Genomic DNA, 17,050 nt, shown 5'->3' on the forward strand with positions numbered 1-17,050 from the left:
GAAAAGGTGTCAACAAAATTTTGATGTGAATGAAATGAATTTTCAGATTCAAGAGAAAATAGCTGGCGAATTGAAGAATTACAAATCAGTTGATTCTATTACTAATGAAAATGAAGTTGTCAATTATCCAACAAAATTTTAAAATTCGGAATTGGAATTGCCCGGCTTACCACCTCATAATCAGCAATTGAAATCGGATCAGTAATTATTATGTTACGACAAAAGTCACTGTTGAATTTCCTGGAATTTATTACTTGAGCCTAGAGCCACATAAATGCATGTCCCAATTCTAAGAATTGTTTTGCTTCAATGTCAACTACTGAGAAGATAATGAGGGCAGTATATAACAGAAGAGGTAAAAAATTACTTATTACTTGCATTTTTGGGCTTATCGAAGTAACAACATATGTCAGTGAGTTTAAGTTTTTTGAAAAGTGTTAGTGATGGATCTTCAAGTAAAATGTATGCACTTTTCAATTCTAGTTAGAAAATAGATATACTTTCACCGCACTGTTTTTAAATACCTAGAATTTTAAAGAGTATGTTATTTTTTGTCAATTTTCTGAATTAATTGGACTAGAAAGTACTTGTACCCTTATGTACCCGGGCTGAAAATGATATGTATTACAGCCATATCTGTTAGCTTCTATATTTTACTCATTTTGATCCCCGCATTTGAGTGCAACTTTGTCATTCTGTCTGTTGTTTCAGAATACGAGTTCTCAGTCTCAAAAATGGAGTTTTAGATGAATGGCAGAAACATCCTCAAGAGAATCGTAATAGTAGACTATATGACTTTCTATCGATGAAACGTGATCTTGGGAATATCACGGAAGCATCTGCGCGGGAAATTAAAATGACAATTGGAAGATTGTCATCCAAATTTGTAGAGAAATGGGAAAGTTCTGGAAAGCGTCGCGATCGTTTTCTGACTAAGAATTCTGAGTGGTTATCTGGTGATTTTACGTTCAGAGTATCTACTACTCAGCACCATTATCATCAAGTAAGACTTCGGTTTCTGGGCGTCCATCGGTGGATTTTACTGAAGCTAGTGAAAAAACGAAAAGGAGGCGCGTGGACGACCTTCTTCAAACACGCTGAACTATCAGCGCGATTGTCTGGACATCGGAACTTGGCTTCTGTGATTAAAGATGTAAGTCAAAGTCCTGAAAAGTGCCAAATAATGAAAGCAAGTGGGTGTACGCGAAGAATCGAGTTTGTCAAAGGAAGAGGCTTTGGCATATTACGTAGATGCCAAATCTACAAGCCACTCATATAAACAAACAAGGAAATGGAGCATGAGAGCAGGACATCAGGTATTCCCATCATTTTATAGTGTTAGGCAGGCAAAAATTGAATGTTACCCTCCTGAGGAACAGATTTTTATAAACGAAACGCGTGCAGATATTCAACTTCAGGCGGTTTTAAATAAAACTGCTGAACGTCTAATCTGTGCACAGTATGAAGTTTTAAAATCTGTAACACCTGGTGCATCACTATCATTTATAAGCAAATGGGGGTGCGATGGAAGTTCCAGTCATAGCACTTACAAACAAAAATTCACAAACAGTGAAGACACGGATGAGTTTTTATTTGTGTTCTCATTCGTACCGCTTCAATTACGTGACAATAGTGGTAACGTTGTTTGGCAGAATCCTAGACCATGTTCGATTCTAGACCATCTTGTATTGTCGACTGATTAAGTTTATTTTCTCCAAAGAAACTACAGATTTTACTGTAACAGAAACCAATAAGATTTTAGAGGAAATAAGCCAATTGGTACCAACAAAGGTAACGTAGATGGTAAAGAGGTATCATCAATCAAACACGAATTACTGTTCACAGTGATTGACGGTAAAGTGTGCAACGCTGTGACTGAAACTTCATCAGCACAAAAATCTTACATTTGTGGAGCCACTCCTAAATGTATGATTGATGAGTCTGGGGAATTTGTGGTAAATAAGAAAAATCTTAGTTTTGGTATATCTCCCCTTCACGCTTGGATACGTTCTTCTGAATGTTTGCTTCATATAAGCTATCGTCTTGAAGTTAAAAAATGGCAACTTCGAGACAAAAGTGACAAAGAAAATGTAAAGCAACGTTCGGCTCTTATCCAAGAAAGGTTTAAAGTTGAAATGGATTTAATTGTTGATAAACCAAAACCAGGATTTGAGAATCCTGAACAGGCTGCATAATTAAGAACTTTGGCACTATCCTTAGAACTTTAGCTTCGGGTTATGATATTGATGTTGTTAAATTTAATTCTCTAACACAAAACACAAAAAAAATGTATCTTAGTCTCTATTCGTGTTATTACATGCCTGTTACTGTACACAAAATTCTTATGCACAGTATAGATATTGTGAAATCGGCTCTTCTACCTATCGGGCAGCTTTCTGAGGAAGCTCAGGAAGCGCGCAATAAAGATTATCGGAAATTTCGGGAGCACAATACTCGAAAACATTCACGTATTGCCACGAATAGAGATTTACTTAATATGTTGCTAATCACATCTGATTCTGTAATAAATGCCCTTAGAGAAGTTCCCAAAAAACCGACATGTAAACTGCCTTCTGAGGTTTTAGAATTAATAATACCCCCTTCTGTAAATGTAAGTTCTAGTGCAAGTCATAGTAGTTTTTGTCAAAATATCAGTATGTCAGATTATAATGTAGAAGATTCTTCGGAAGAAGAATTTAGTGATGTAGATTAAATAAAGACTTCTAAATAATATTGTACTAATCAATTTATAAGAATGTGTACTTTATCTAACTTTATTATTAGTTAAAAAAATATTGTTAAAAAGTACTAATAATGTCCCATTGTGTAATTAGTAGCTAGGCTATTAATAGTTGAGTAATTTTATTTATTGTTGTCTTTTAATTGTCCGTCATAAACGAAATATCTTTTGTCATTTTTTGTTTTTTTTTGGTGCACGTGACCCTCCCTACCTCTTTTTATTTGGATGTTTGGTGCTAAAACCGCATTAGAATATCATAATACACGAAGCAAAATACCCCAATAAATAATTTTGTCTAGCTAGTTTGTTCTAATGAAACCACTGTTCGCATGCAAGCAAAAAAAACCGGTGAAGTACGTCGAATGGGATCACTTACGATTTTGGAACTTTAGATTAGATTCCTTGAGAATTTTGTTTTCTGCTTGTAGCCCACTGTTCTCTCTTATGATTTGATTGAATTCAATCAACCTCAAACTGATTAAAGTTTCACTAGGGCCCCGATTCTCCTAATTTTACTTAAGCGTCATACGATTCACGTTCGACTGCGATCCAATCCCGACTCGATTACGATTTAAACTTTTGGGGAATTACGCAAATACTTTAAAAATGACTAAGATAAAGATAAAGATAGATTTATTTGCAAAAACATGTGTAGAACCGCAATCAAAATTGAAACGCAATCGAGTCGTAATTGAATTGCAATCGAGCCGTAATTGATTGGTTGTAGGTGTTGCCATTCAAATTCTAGCAAGAGAGTTTTAATGTTTGAATGAACTATGAGTTGGTTTTTATTAAAAGTTTTATAAAAGAAGTTTTCTGTGACCGAATAATAAATCATACCTTTAGCCTTGTCTATAAAACAATTAAAATAAGAGCAATTAGAATATTAAGATATATTTTAAATACGATGGCTGTATAACTCTACTGTCTATGACGTGGTTTTAATATTTGAAAAAAAAGTCTGTTACTTCTCGTTTGCCGCTCGTTTGTTATTGTGTACTAAGTTTCCAAGTTTGTTATTGTCAGTGAGTCGTCTTAGGATAGTTTATTTCGAATTGGTAAGTACGCGCCACATTGTATTTTCACATCTAATATCTAATCTTCTAATCTAAACTTGTTAGTGCACTGATCAGCGGGGGTCTCTTGACCCTCAGGAAGAGAAGGCCGCTGTTATATAAAATCTTATTTACAGTATAATGTACTGCACTCTACGCCGCTTTCTTTTAGATCTATACAGAAAAATGAGCGTCCAGCAGCTAGAAGCCCTCATGGACTATTTAGAGGGCCAACAAGAGCTTGCCCTCGGACGGTGCACACGCTCCAAAGAGGGGCGTAGTCTGGCGAAAAGGTTGTGGCAGGAGTGCGCCACTATATTAAATAATGTATCTGTAGACTGCGCCCAGAAAACAGGAGAGCAATGGCGGATGGTGAGTTGTTATGTATTAAAACGATGGCAGAGATGATAGTTCATGCATACCTATTAATTAAATGTATTACAACAACTTATGACTTGTTTTCAGTTCTACAACGATTACAAGTACCGACTGCTAAAAAAAAATAAAAAAGAAAAAATTGAAACGAGCGCTACAGGTGAGGCATTAATACAATTATACTTTTGTCATTATATTTCTCTTTTAATATAACTTTATTTTGCTAGGTGGAGGGTTTGCCGAAATAAGTGGCTTGTCTCCAATTCAGGAGAGGCTATATTCAATTTTGGGCCGAGATGTGGGTGAACCCATACCAGGAGTTCGGCACAACCCCTTTATTGTAAGTTTCTTCATTTCATAAAACTTTAATAAGTTCATGTGTTGTAACATCACTAATTAGTAATACTAATTAGTACGTCACTAATATAATAACTTCCGCTATGATCTGTCATCTGTCTTTTTCCATATCCTTTGTAGGGGTCGACTATGTAACTGTGTGAATGTGTGTTGTGAAATAAAACTCAAGTAACCCAAGATCAAGGACTTTCATTTATATTACATGGTGTCAGAAGTCAAGAAGAACTCAAGTCAAAAAAGTCGAAGTCTGGAAGACAGTCGGTCGCGAAAATGGACCAGTCGAGCTCCGAGCCATGCGGCGTGGGCGACCATAATGGCGTCCAAGGCCTTAACAGCAAAATAAAATCACTGCAAATTTCGTCAGATTCCACAAATAATAATGCGGAGGCGTGGAAACGCTGGTGGCAGCAGTTGGAGCTGTATCTGTTGGCCACGGGTTTGGATAAGGCACCCGAAAAGCGTAAGATAGCTATCTTGTTGCATCTCATAGGTGAAAAGGGCTTAAATATATTCAATACTTTCAACCTCACCATTGAGAAGACCACGCTTGCCGAAGTCAAGTCCAAATTTCAAAATTTTTTTGAGCCCAGAAGGAACATAACCATGTGCCGTCACATGTTCTTCACCAGAAAGCAACAGAAATCCGAGTCGATCGAAGGATTCCTAGCAGATCTGGAGAACAAAAGCCAAGATTGTGAATTTGGAACACTCAGGGAATCGCTCATCAGGGATATTTTCATTGCAAATCTGCATATGGATTTAGCACATGTACGTCAGAGACTACTCCAGGAACCTGATCTGACATATCAGAAGATGCGAGAACTGGCAACAACACTGATCGTCGCACAGCAGGATGCTGAAAAAATTGTCAGTAGTTCCAACGTTGAAAAGTCAGAAAATGTCATGCATCTACGTCGGAGGAGCCGTAGTCGAGGGGATCGTCGACAGCGAGCTTCACCAGTCGGTCAGCAGGGTTCTGGCGCAGGGAAGTCTCCCAACCCTGAAAGGCGCTCGAGGACGTGTAGCCGCTGTGGGCAATCTCACCGCTACAAGTGCCCAGCGCAAGGAGTCAAATGCAGGTCATGTAAATCATTTGGTCATTTTGCTAAATATTGCTTCAAAAATAAAAATATCAGTCATTTAGAGTCGTTTAATTCAAGTCATAGTCATAATAATAATCAAGATTATTTTGTTGGAATTTTGAATAGTCATAGCTCCAGTCAAAGTCATAAGTCTAATTGTCATTTAAAGTCATATAACAGTCACTATAAACATGTCAAGTCAGCAAGCACACATTCATTGTACCACTTGTCTCCACCACCACAATTTACACACATACATAGTCAGTCACAGTCAGGGAATGATTCCGGTGATGACATTGGTGTCATTCCTGAGAGATCTCACCGAGACTCATATTGTCAGTCTGAGAAATTAATTCTCAAGTCATATTTCAATGATGATAATGGTGATAATGTCATGTCTGAGAGGTCTGAAAAGTACCTCGGTGATGAAAGCAGTCACCAGTCTGAGAAATTAATTCTCAAGTCATATTTCAAAGATGATAAGGGTGATAATGTCATGTCTGAGAGGTCTGAAAAGTACCTCGGTGATGAAAGCAGTCACCAGTCAGAGAAATCAATTCTCAAGTCATATTGTCATAATTCAAATAAAAGTTGTGATAGTCAAAGTGGGTATCTTAATGATGAGTACAGACACATGTCTGAGGAATCACCTCACACAATCACAACAGTCACATCACCATATCACAGTCAACAAGTCACATCATCATTTAGTCAGGTCAATACAGTCGAGTCAAAACATAAACATAACATTAACAATAGTAAACAGTCTTGGAACATAAATGTTAAAGTAGGTCATTCACAATTTAATTGTATCATTGATTCAGGAGCTGATCTTAACATAATGTCAAAACAAACTTTTGATTCTTTAAAACGTCAACAAAGTCAAATGTCACTTGTCAAATGTCACATAAATGTCACAGGATTTTGTGGCAAGTCAATACCCATTATGGGAAAAGTCAATATTAAATGCAATTTAATATTAAATAATAACACTGTCAGTGAAAATATAGTGTTCATAGTCGCAAATTTAGTATGTCCCAATGTCCTAGGTCTTCCTACTTGTGAAAGGTTAGGAATAATTAAAAGAGTTTTTTCAGTATCTAAACAAAATTTTTGTCAACAAATTCTAACACAATATAATGAGGTTTTTCAGGGTCTTGGCTGTCTACCTCCTGTCTGTCACCTGAAACTCAAACCTGATGCAGTACCATGCGTGGATCCTCCCAGGAGAGTACCATTTGCGATGCTTGGAAAGCTACGCGAGGAGTTGGATCGCATGGAGAGCATGCAAGTCATTGAAAAAGTCACTAAGCCTACAGAATGGGTGAATAGCATAGTAATTACGGTCAAAAGTTCAGGTCAGTTACGAATTTGTTTAGATCCTAGAAATTTGAATAAGAATATTATAAGGGAAATTTATCCAATAAAGTCAATTGATGAGATAAGATCTCAATTAGTAGGAGCTGTTTGTTTTTCTCATTTAGATGCATTTTCAGGTTTTTGGATGTTAAGATTAGATGAATATAGTTCTAATTTATGTACCTTTCAAACACCATTTGGCAGATATAAATATTTAAGATTACCTTTTGGCATAAATGCATCATCAGAAATATTTCAAAGAGTTATGATGAATTTGTTTGGTGATTTAGAAGGAGTCTTGATATTCATCGATGACATTCTAGTCTATGGTCCAAGTGAGTCTATACATAATGAGAGATTACATAAAGTAATGCAAAGAGCTCGTCAAGTTAATTTAAAATTTAACAAGTCCAAATGTAAATTTCTAGTTTCTGAAGTCTGTTTTTTAGGTTATGTCTTTAGTAAAGATGGTGCAAGGGTTGACCAAGAAAAAGTAAAAGCAATTGTCAATATGCCTACACCACAAAATGTCAAAGAATTGCAAAGAATGTTAGGTATAGGAGAAATAGAATTCACTTAAGGCATAAGTACTCTCCTATGCTATCCAACTCGTCGTCGTCGTCGTCATCGTCGCAGGGGAGAGAGGATGGTGACAGTCAGAAGGCTGGACCTCAAGAACTCTCATCTCAATCCTCAAGTAGTCAAATTGTCACACGTTCAGGTCGATTTGTAAAGCCTTCTCGTAGGCTAATAGAAGAAATAGATTAAGTATATAATTGTAATCTAAATTAAGTCATAATTAAGTAAAAACCTTTGTCTATCATAACTATGTATAATAAAGTCAATTTTTGTCAAGTCAGTCCATAGTCTTAAGTCTATTGTTTGTCAAGGGTTAATTTAAACTTAACAGGGGGGATGTTGTAACATCACTAATTAGTAATACTAATTAGTACGTCACTAATATAATAACTTCCGCTATGATCTGTCATCTGTCTTTTTCCATATCCTTTGTAGGGGTCGACTATGTAACTGTGTGAATGTGTGTTGTGAAATAAAACTCAAGTAACCCAAGATCAAGGACTTTCATTTATATTACACATGTACATAATAATAATTATTAAGTACTTATAACACACATTCTATTTAAAATGCACTCGTAACGTGATCACAAAGCTTTCGAATTAACCAATACCTAATAATGCACTATGTTCTTCTGAAGTCCACTTCTAAAACTGTATTTTGTATGCTTGCACATTTTTTTTTTGTTCTGCACTGCATGTTTTATTTTTAATTAACAGCCAATTGAAAATGCTGGTGGTAGTGGCTCTGCATCATATCATGATGGTGTAAATGTAGTGTGAGTCGTATGGCTTTTCTGTTTAGTTTCTTTCCTTAACCGTGTACTGACTGAGATTGAACTTAGAATCAAATCTAACTCGCTACAATATTGGGATTTATTAATGGTTAATAAATTGTCAAATTTTTCTACAGAACTGATGAAGTACCGGTGCTCATTCTGGGGTAATTTAATTCCTGTTAATAATTAATTTTATCTTAAAAAAAATTCATAACCTTTAGACATACTATTATTTCAGATTCATTGAAATGGAGGTTGAGCGGTTGAATTCGGGGGCCTCTTATAATACAATCGATATATTCGATGAATATGTTGATGAGGTCCCCATTGAGACAGAGACTGCAAGCTCTATGCCTCTATCGATAGAACCTGCAAGCTCTATGCCTGTACCGCCAGAGCCTGCAAGCTCTGTGCCTGTACCAACAGAGCCTGCAAGCTCTCAGGCTACGCAGCAGCCAGAACAAGCTGCTCCGCGGCGACGTCGTCGTCGGCGGCGTCAAGAAGTGGATGCTGGTGAGTTATCATCAGTAACACTGTTATCTGCTGACTAAACTATGTGTAGTAAATATACATTTAAGGATTTTTTTTTTTTAGAACCAGAAGAGCAATCAACACTTCGCACTGCCACCGATATGCTGCAAAACATTGAGGTGGCCAGTTCGAATGCTACGAATAGGCTTGCTGCAGCCATAGAAAGCCTTGCGGCAAGGCTTAGTGAGCCTATTCGCATAGAGCTAGAGCAGCCAGCATCCACAACGGGTAAGTTGCATGTTGTGTAAATTTAAAAGTCTACTCAGGCCTAATCATAACCTGTTATAATTTGTTTTCATTAATCTATTATATTTCTACATTTTCAGGTACATAGAAGGAATAGAAGGATTATTATTGATTCAGATAGTGATTGAATATTATTAATGTAAATATTGTTGATTATTGTTATGATTGATCTCTTGATTTTTTATATATCATTTTTATTGCCTTTAGTTATTAGTAAAATAAATCATATGAATGTAACTTTGATCTCATTAGATTTTTTTTAAATGTATACATATTTTTTTTGTTTAGTTATTAGTCAAATAGTTGTAGTTAATAAATGTTTTACACTATAAACCCTTTTTTTTTTAATATCCATGAAGCTTCTTTTCTTAGTGTTCTTCACTTTCATCACTTTGATAAGGGTAGTCTTTGTCCATAAAGTACCACATGAGTTCATGCCAAATTCGATCTCAATCGGTTCCAACTGTTTTAAGTATTTCGACGGCCCCTACGTATATAAAGACATGTCGAAAATGGCATTTTTTTTATTGTATAATTGGCTTAAGATTGTCTGGGCGCACATACTGACATACGATTTTTTTTTTAATTTTATTTATTTGCCTTGTTTTATAAATTGTATAAGAGAACAAGTATAATAAATATAACGAATAAGTGCCGTAGATGCGGACATCTAAACGTATCCTTTTGTACGGTGTTTTAAACTGCGCGCCAATCGGTGCGAACACGGTCTTGTAAGACTTATCGCCATTTACGGGAGTTCCTCGAACGAGACAGGTCGATTCCTGTTCGTGTGGTGAAATAATATTTATGTTTTGATACAGTTTAGATTTAGTGGTGTGTTATTTAGTTTTAAGTACTCATATTATCTCCAACAATACTATAAAACATGAATAATAGCAGATCAAAGTTATTGGTGGATATTGCGAACTCCAGAAATAATGTTTTATGCGTTTCTGAACCACAAGATTTAATTAATTATATCGATAAAGCTAAGGAGGGTAAGTAGTTATCAAAATTAATATACATTAAACGCTTAATACACCCAAAACCATTGTAATAATAATTATTCTTTTTGTTGTTTTTATAACCTAGAACGGCAGATTATCAGCGTAGAAGCGGTCATATCAGACATGTCCGCTTATACTATGACTTAGTAATTGCGACATTTTTTTTTCACAAATGACAATAATAAATTGTATGCTTCAATAGTTACAAAGAAAACAATGCTTATTGCTATCAAAGTAAATGAAGTTATGTCCTACATGTTTGTTTTTACGCGTAACTCTTAATATTTTTGTGGATTTGTTATTATTTACGGATACTTACGCACTGTTTAATATATATTTTTAGAGAAGAGATTTGCGTTCCTCGATGTACAGTACGGCCCGCGGATCTTGGCGAGTCTGAAGTTATGCTCTGCGGACTTTAGCGCTTGTGCACTCGTAAAAAAATAAATGTTCAAAACAGTGGTTAATAGTAATAACTATTGATATTGGCATTTATGTTCACACCTAGCCTAATTTCAGACTCGCCAAGATCCGCTGGCCGTACTGTAAGTATAACTTGTTTTTTTTTTTTAGACTCACGTCGGGTTTATTCCGAAAAAAGTGTTTTAATGGATCGTGAGGAAGTTTCTAACGACGAAAATCAAGTTGTTGAAGCACACAGTGACGAAGAACAAAACCATGCAGCTGCCAATATACTATCGCAAAGTGATTTAAAATATATAATTGACACGGTGGGGGAAATTTCGAATGATGGAATTGGAAATTGCTTTCTAGACACACCTGTTTGTGAAAATGAAACACCACGACAAGTACCTGAAAATGATAATGAAAAATCTTTGGTTACAACACCAATGCCAAGTCCATGCAGGACCTTTGGGGACCCCGAAAATGAGTTTAACTATTTGAGTGAGAGTAGCGCTATTCTTTCTGATGCCACCTTAAGATCAAGTCCGTTAGGATCCAGCGAAATGTCTGGTTCATCAACACCGCACCATAGAAAAAAAAAAGCGTCAGTATGTAAAAAAAGCAATAACAAAAAACGAGAATTACTAACAAATCTAATTGGCTAGATGAAAAAAGGAAGGTGCTCGTTAATTTGGGTGAAGCCCATGCATCTCGATCTGGCAAACAACAAATGGCAAAACAAATAAAGGGTCCATGTTCTTCTAACTGTCGATTAAAATGTTTTGAAAAGTTTGACATTCTATCTCGCCAAAATATATTTAAAACTAGGTGACCATTCACAACAGTGGTCATTTATTGCATCACATATGAAAGATATAAGAAAAAAACAATGGACACAGGATTCCAAGAGGTTAAATGTTTTTAAGTATTTTTTGCCGCTTTTATCTGGTAATGGTCATAAAGAAAAGATTATGGTATGCAAAACTATGTTTAAAAATACATTTTCCATAAGTAACACTTTTATACAATCTGCCATCGACAAGCATGATAAAAATACCGGTATTTGTATTAAAGATATGAGAGGATTTCATTCAAATCATCCAACTGTTATAAATGCACCAATGAAAGAAAGTGTAATTCAACATGTTAAAAGTTTTGCGCCCGTAGAAAGTCATTATATTCGCAAAGATTCAAACAAACAGTATTTAGATTGTGAATTAACTTTAAAAAAAATGTACGACCTATATACTGTATGGTGTAAAGAACTGAATATAACTGAAAATTTAGCTACTTCTGTAAGACAGTACAAAGATATTGTTAACAAAGAACTAAATATAGCTTTTCACTTACCCAAAAAAGACCAATGCGATTTGTGCCATGCAATGAAAAACAATACCTCGCCAACTTATGATGATAAAGTGAAACATAAAACACACATTGATAACAAAAAACTTGCCAGGGAATTGAAAAATGTTGATAAAATTGAAGCTCAATTGAATCCTTCCGATATTTGCACAGCGATGTTTGACTTCCAAAAAATAAATAACACTCCACATGGCGAAATTAGTGTGCTGTATTATAAAAGAAAATTGTCTGTATATAATTTCACAGTTTTTGACGCCGGATACAATAGCTAAACGTGGCGCCAGTGAAGTGGCTAGTTGTTTGTTTTCTTTCGTTGACAACAAGGTTAAAACTGGAGTCACAGATTTTAGATTCTGGTCAGACAACTGTGCTGGTCAGAACCGCAATCGCATTGTTTTTTTTATGTACTTATATGCAAGCGATAGATTTAAGATAAATGTGTCCCATCGATTCCTCGAAAAAGGCCACACCCAAAATGAGGCGGATAGCGTTCACGCACTAATAGAGCGAGAAGCAAAAAATAAACTAATTTACACACCAGATGAATGGTACACACTAGTTCGTTGGGCTAAACAGAATAGTCCACCGTATACAGTTGTAGAAGTAGATCAAGACTTAGTCTTGGATTTTAAAGCTTGGCTGCATACTAAAAACTGGACAAAAGATACAAATTCAGAGAAAATTTCTTGGAATAAAGTAAGAGAAGTTAAAGTGCAAGGGAATAATCCAGACATAATAGAATTTAAGTACGACTTTTCTGAAGACAATTATAGAAAACTTAACTGTAGCAATAATTTAAAATTGACTAGAGGGAGGAAAAAGAAGGAACAAGAACTAATTCTAGAGAAGGTGTACAATAATCCTATTCCTATCACTGAAGTTAAATATAAAGACTTAATTAGTTTATGCGATACGTTGATTATTCCAAAGAAGTATCATGACTTCTATAAAAACCTTAACCACAGTGAGGGAGAACAGGTCAATGACGAAGAAGATTGTTAAATTTATTTTTACTTTTTTATACATTTTGTTTTATTATTTAATTACTAAGGGCACTTTATTAGTATTAAAATGAATCAGTCTGAATAAAGCTGTGGTGATGGTTAAATGCTACCAATTAGGTGTTAAAGATGAGGCACATATTCAAAAAATGCTGGGATATTATTACCTCTATTAAAGCTTACTAATTAAGTCGATAAGTAGTTTAATTAAGCTGAGGTACCTACTTAATAAAACTGTGATGATTATTAAACACTAGGTACCAATTGCATTGCTAGACAGATGATTATGCTGGCACCATGCTTAAAATTAAAATGGTTAATTACTATTAATATTAGACAACAGTGATTTTTTATGTTTAGTTCCTACTTCAGTGAGACTATAAGTACCTATTATTTAGATGCTAAGGAAATTATTTTTTTAATAATAAATGTTGAATTTATAAACCTTGTTTACCTAATTAATAAAACACAAGCCTGATCATTTTTATTTAAAGACTTGTCTTTGTTTACGTTACAAGAACTATAATCCTACCCCGAATGACTAAGACAACGTATAAAGTGATATGTCTTCATTGAAGTACTTTTTATATCCATGGCTGACGATTTCAGGATGTTTAACGTATAGATTTAAAAATAGTAACATAATCCTACATTTTCATAAAACATTTTATTTAAATTCTATATCAGACACTGTTTTTTTTGTTTCCCGCGTATAGAAAGGTATCATAGACATGACTGACATACTCCTACTTTATTATCGGCGTAGAAACGGTCATCTATCAGTTTTTCCAAGAAAACGTAAAAAATTAAAATATAAAGCTCTTAAAACTGTTAAAATATTATAGAAAGAAAATATTTATTATTGGTCATAGAATTATTTCTAGAGCGTTTTGAACACAAATTACGCTCTCCTGTAAACCTCGGTTTTTCACTTGACCTTATGTACGTAGGAGCCGTCGATTTGTCTTTTTGAAAAACTCAGTAACGTTTATATTTATAATATTAATAAGGTTAAATAATAATTGCAATGCTGTGTAAAATGAAAAAAAGATGTAAATATAAAAAAAAAATCAAGAAAATCGTTCCCTCCACAACTTCTCAACAAGCGCCCGTTGCAGGCGGAGGATTGAACTGCCGACTGGAGTCTTCTGCACCAATTTCTATCTGTGAATTAAAAAAAAATGTAAACCCACACAATCCAAACACACGAATTGTTAAATTCCACTTCAAATAATGCATGATGGTAATAATGTGTGCAGACTTACTTGAATTGGCTGTCTCCTCTGCACAAAGTCTTGTTCTGCAAGTGTAAGTAGTGCTATTGGCAGTCGTCTTTTGTTAGCAATATTGTGCAAGACGCAGCAAGCGTTTATTATTTTCCCAGCAGTTATTGGATCGTAGTGGAGGGCTCGATCAGCTATTAGGCACCTATTAAAATATCATATTTTATCACCTTGCATCATCATTTACATCATATGTTACAGTCATAGTGATAATATAGATATTATACATATGACTGGTATTATATATAATACCCAAATTGACTAGACTATGTGATAAATTAATCATTTTATCCGCATAGTATTCATAATAGCCAAAGTCAAATCATTTATTTCATTTAGACCTTTACAAGGACTTATGAATGTCAAAAATATAACTAAGTTTGATTCTAGTTGTAACATATATTTATTATTTATATTTTTGCAATACCAAACCTGAATCGAGCTTTCAGTACTCCAATACAGCGCTCTACGGTGTTGCGTGCCGTTACGTGTAACTTGTAGTAATTATGTTCAGGAGTGCCTTCCATAGTCTTTAATATTGGGGTCATCATATAAACCCGCAGTGGATATCCACTATCACCTAAAATATGTTTTTATTAATAATGTTTGTTAAGTATGACAATTTGTGCAATAGTAATCTCTGAAAGTCAATATATATTACTCAATAAAAACATCTGCTCCCCAGCATTAGACAACTCTTTTATTTTATTACATATGGGATGACTCTGCCACACGCTAGAGTCATGGGCTGACCCAGGGCTGCTCGCATCCACACACATAATATTTAAATCAGCATCAAAAATCTGAAAAAGATTATATGTTAAGTTATGAATATAGTTTTCAAAAGATGTCTAAGTTAATAATTATTGGGATGAATAATAATCTTAACACACAATCATAACATTTAGTGAATGGTACCCCGTCCGATTAAAGTACCGCTCTTCATGGATGGCAGGTCTCAGGATAGCTATGTGGGTGCCATCTGTACAGCCCAACACTCCAGGAATCCCAAACTTTAAGAACCTATAACATAAAATACAACTTAAGTTGTAATAAACCCAATGACACCTCTGACGACCATTTAAAACTCAATTTTATTCTACTCACTGTGCCTTTATTCTGTTTCAATCTTGAATTTGCAGCGGCCAGACCACATTATCCCTAAATATGTGTGGGTCGTTGAGTGCCTCAGTCATTTCTCTCACAGCCCTTGAAACAGTGGTCTGAGCCACATTCAACAACCCATTTTGTGTGCACTAAGACAGAACTCGCCACATTTTAAATTGTGGGACGATTTACTTGCAGTTTTAAGATCAATGAGATTTAAAGTGGAGAAAAAGTTACAGGATGGAACGATTGTGACGAAATTTGAACAAGTACCAAGTCTCAGGAACTGCGAGCAAGATAATAATAAGGTATTAAAGCCATTAAAAATATTGGTAAATTTAAAAGAAAAGAACGCAAGAGAACAACCCTCAGACTCTGTTAATGTGGATTCTGTAATTAACTACTTCATGCAAGCAGATACTGAAAATTTTAGGAACTCAACCAGTAAAGAGGCAAAAAGATATGTTGCTGGCTATATAGTTAAAAAAAACTTTACAACAAAATGCCATACTTGCCGAATGCATCTGGTAAGCACGTCGCCTCCGAGTAATAAAGATTATATATTAGAAAGAGATTATACCAGAAGATCACTTAATTATCCATCGGAGGCACTGTGCGAGTTTCTAGACGATGTTTGCATGATCATTCAAACACAATTAAACGAGGAACCGCAGCAGAAACGTCTGAAGGGTACAATTATATAGTAAATATATTTTGTAATCTATCCCAGTTCTCTTGTGTGACAAGAAACTGAATGTGCAAAATTTCATCTTCAAATATTATTATAAATAGCTGGTGTACTAATGTCAACAGAATACTTAAAGGAAAAACTAATTTATGTCATAATAATGCAACAAAAATACAAGCGTTAAGTTATTATACTGCCCGTTGTAAAAGAAAATGAATTCTTTAAAAATGAAATATTACTTATAATTTTTGTCCACCATTTTATTCCGTTTCAATTTATTTATTAAAGGGTTTACCAACAGCTTCTGTGTAGATAAGCTTAGAGTACAATTTTTGTTATTACTAGGACTTACAGTCGCCAATTCTAGGTTAACCAACATACGCTAAATAATGATAGATAGATTTTGAAGAATGATTTCCTTATGTTGAAGAACGATTGTTACTTATTTTGTGAAGTTAATTCCTATGTGTATGTTTCGAAATCTAGATTTCCTTTGACAAGATTAGAATTTGATCTTGTCATCGAATTATGTTCATCGTGCTATTTTATACACATATGAATTCATGTGTTCTGTAGAAATAAATAACAATCATTCTTCAATATAAGGGGATTAAAAATACTAGCAAGAAAAACCATCGAGCTTAGAATTATAAGGAGACGCCGTGTTTATTGACGTATCTATGGTTATATAAATATGGGCGAAATATGAAACAAACAATTCAACATAGTTCTGTCTCACTCTTTCTAAGCAGATAAGTGTATTTGAAAACAGGGACAACAATATTTTTGTGGTTGCGTAAAATGGTGACATTTACTTTTGATATCCTCCTGTTTGTAAAGTGCGTTTCATCAAATAGTTCCTTTGCCGTCATGTTGGCATTCCTGTCTGTAAATAACGTAAACACGGTAGACACGCTCTGCGAGTTTACATAAGTTTTATTGTGATTTCGTGAGAAAATCATGCCGTAAACATTAAAGAGTGGTGAGAGAATGATGGTGTTAAAAGTGAAAGAGTTTTGTGAACGTGAAAAACGTAACGAGGCCCCAATAATTCCATTAAGATGTGTACAAGCTCGGGTCGCCGCCATTACA

The 17,050-nt window shown here is 34.9% G+C and overlaps 3 protein-coding genes and 1 pseudogene across 6 annotated transcripts; 3 read left to right on the forward strand and 1 right to left on the reverse strand.

Annotated features, from left to right (window-relative positions):
• The first annotated feature begins 309 nt into the window (after positions 1–309).
• LOC124636024 lies at positions 310–2,861 on the forward strand (annotated as a pseudogene).
• A 15-nt stretch (positions 2,862–2,876) lies between these two features.
• On the forward strand, positions 2,877–9,365 carry LOC124635618 (translation initiation factor IF-2-like). Of its 4 annotated transcripts, XM_047171550.1 has the most exons (6): positions 2,877–4,330; positions 4,398–4,510; positions 8,460–8,489; positions 8,564–8,838; positions 8,920–9,084; positions 9,183–9,365. In XM_047171550.1, the coding sequence occupies exons 2-6, from the start codon at positions 4,467–4,469 to the stop codon at positions 9,188–9,190; spliced, it is 522 nt and encodes a 173-aa protein (XP_047027506.1). In that variant the 5' UTR covers positions 2,877–4,330; positions 4,398–4,466; the 3' UTR covers positions 9,191–9,365. The 4 variants fall into 4 exon arrangements, with proteins under 4 accessions (XP_047027506.1, XP_047027504.1, XP_047027508.1 ...); XM_047171548.1 differs by lacking the exon at positions 9,183–9,365 and having other exon boundaries at positions 8,920–9,111; XM_047171552.1 differs by lacking the exons at positions 8,920–9,084; positions 9,183–9,365 and having other exon boundaries at positions 2,877–4,167; positions 4,261–4,330; positions 8,460–8,700.
• LOC124635612 lies at positions 4,783–8,041 on the forward strand. Its single transcript, XM_047171542.1, has 2 exons — positions 4,783–6,677; positions 6,763–8,041. The coding sequence occupies exons 1-2, from the start codon at positions 4,798–4,800 to the stop codon at positions 6,794–6,796; spliced, it is 1,914 nt and encodes a 637-aa protein (XP_047027498.1). The 5' UTR covers positions 4,783–4,797; the 3' UTR covers positions 6,797–8,041.
• A 4,497-nt stretch (positions 9,366–13,862) lies between the features above and the next one.
• On the reverse strand, positions 13,863–16,034 carry LOC124635782 (putative nuclease HARBI1). The gene is made up of 4 exons (XM_047171737.1): positions 14,825–16,034; positions 14,596–14,743; positions 14,146–14,308; positions 13,863–14,044 (listed from the first exon to the last, which is right to left on the reverse strand). The coding sequence occupies exons 1-4, from the start codon at positions 14,940–14,942 to the stop codon at positions 13,979–13,981; spliced, it is 495 nt and encodes a 164-aa protein (XP_047027693.1). The 5' UTR covers positions 14,943–16,034; the 3' UTR covers positions 13,863–13,978.
• Between the last annotated feature and the right edge of the window lie 1,016 nt (positions 16,035–17,050).

The sequence above is a fragment of the Helicoverpa zea genome, chromosome 13 (genome assembly GCF_022581195.2).
Source record: "Helicoverpa zea isolate HzStark_Cry1AcR chromosome 13, ilHelZeax1.1, whole genome shotgun sequence".
NCBI classification, from domain to species: domain Eukaryota; kingdom Metazoa; phylum Arthropoda; class Insecta; order Lepidoptera; family Noctuidae; genus Helicoverpa; species Helicoverpa zea.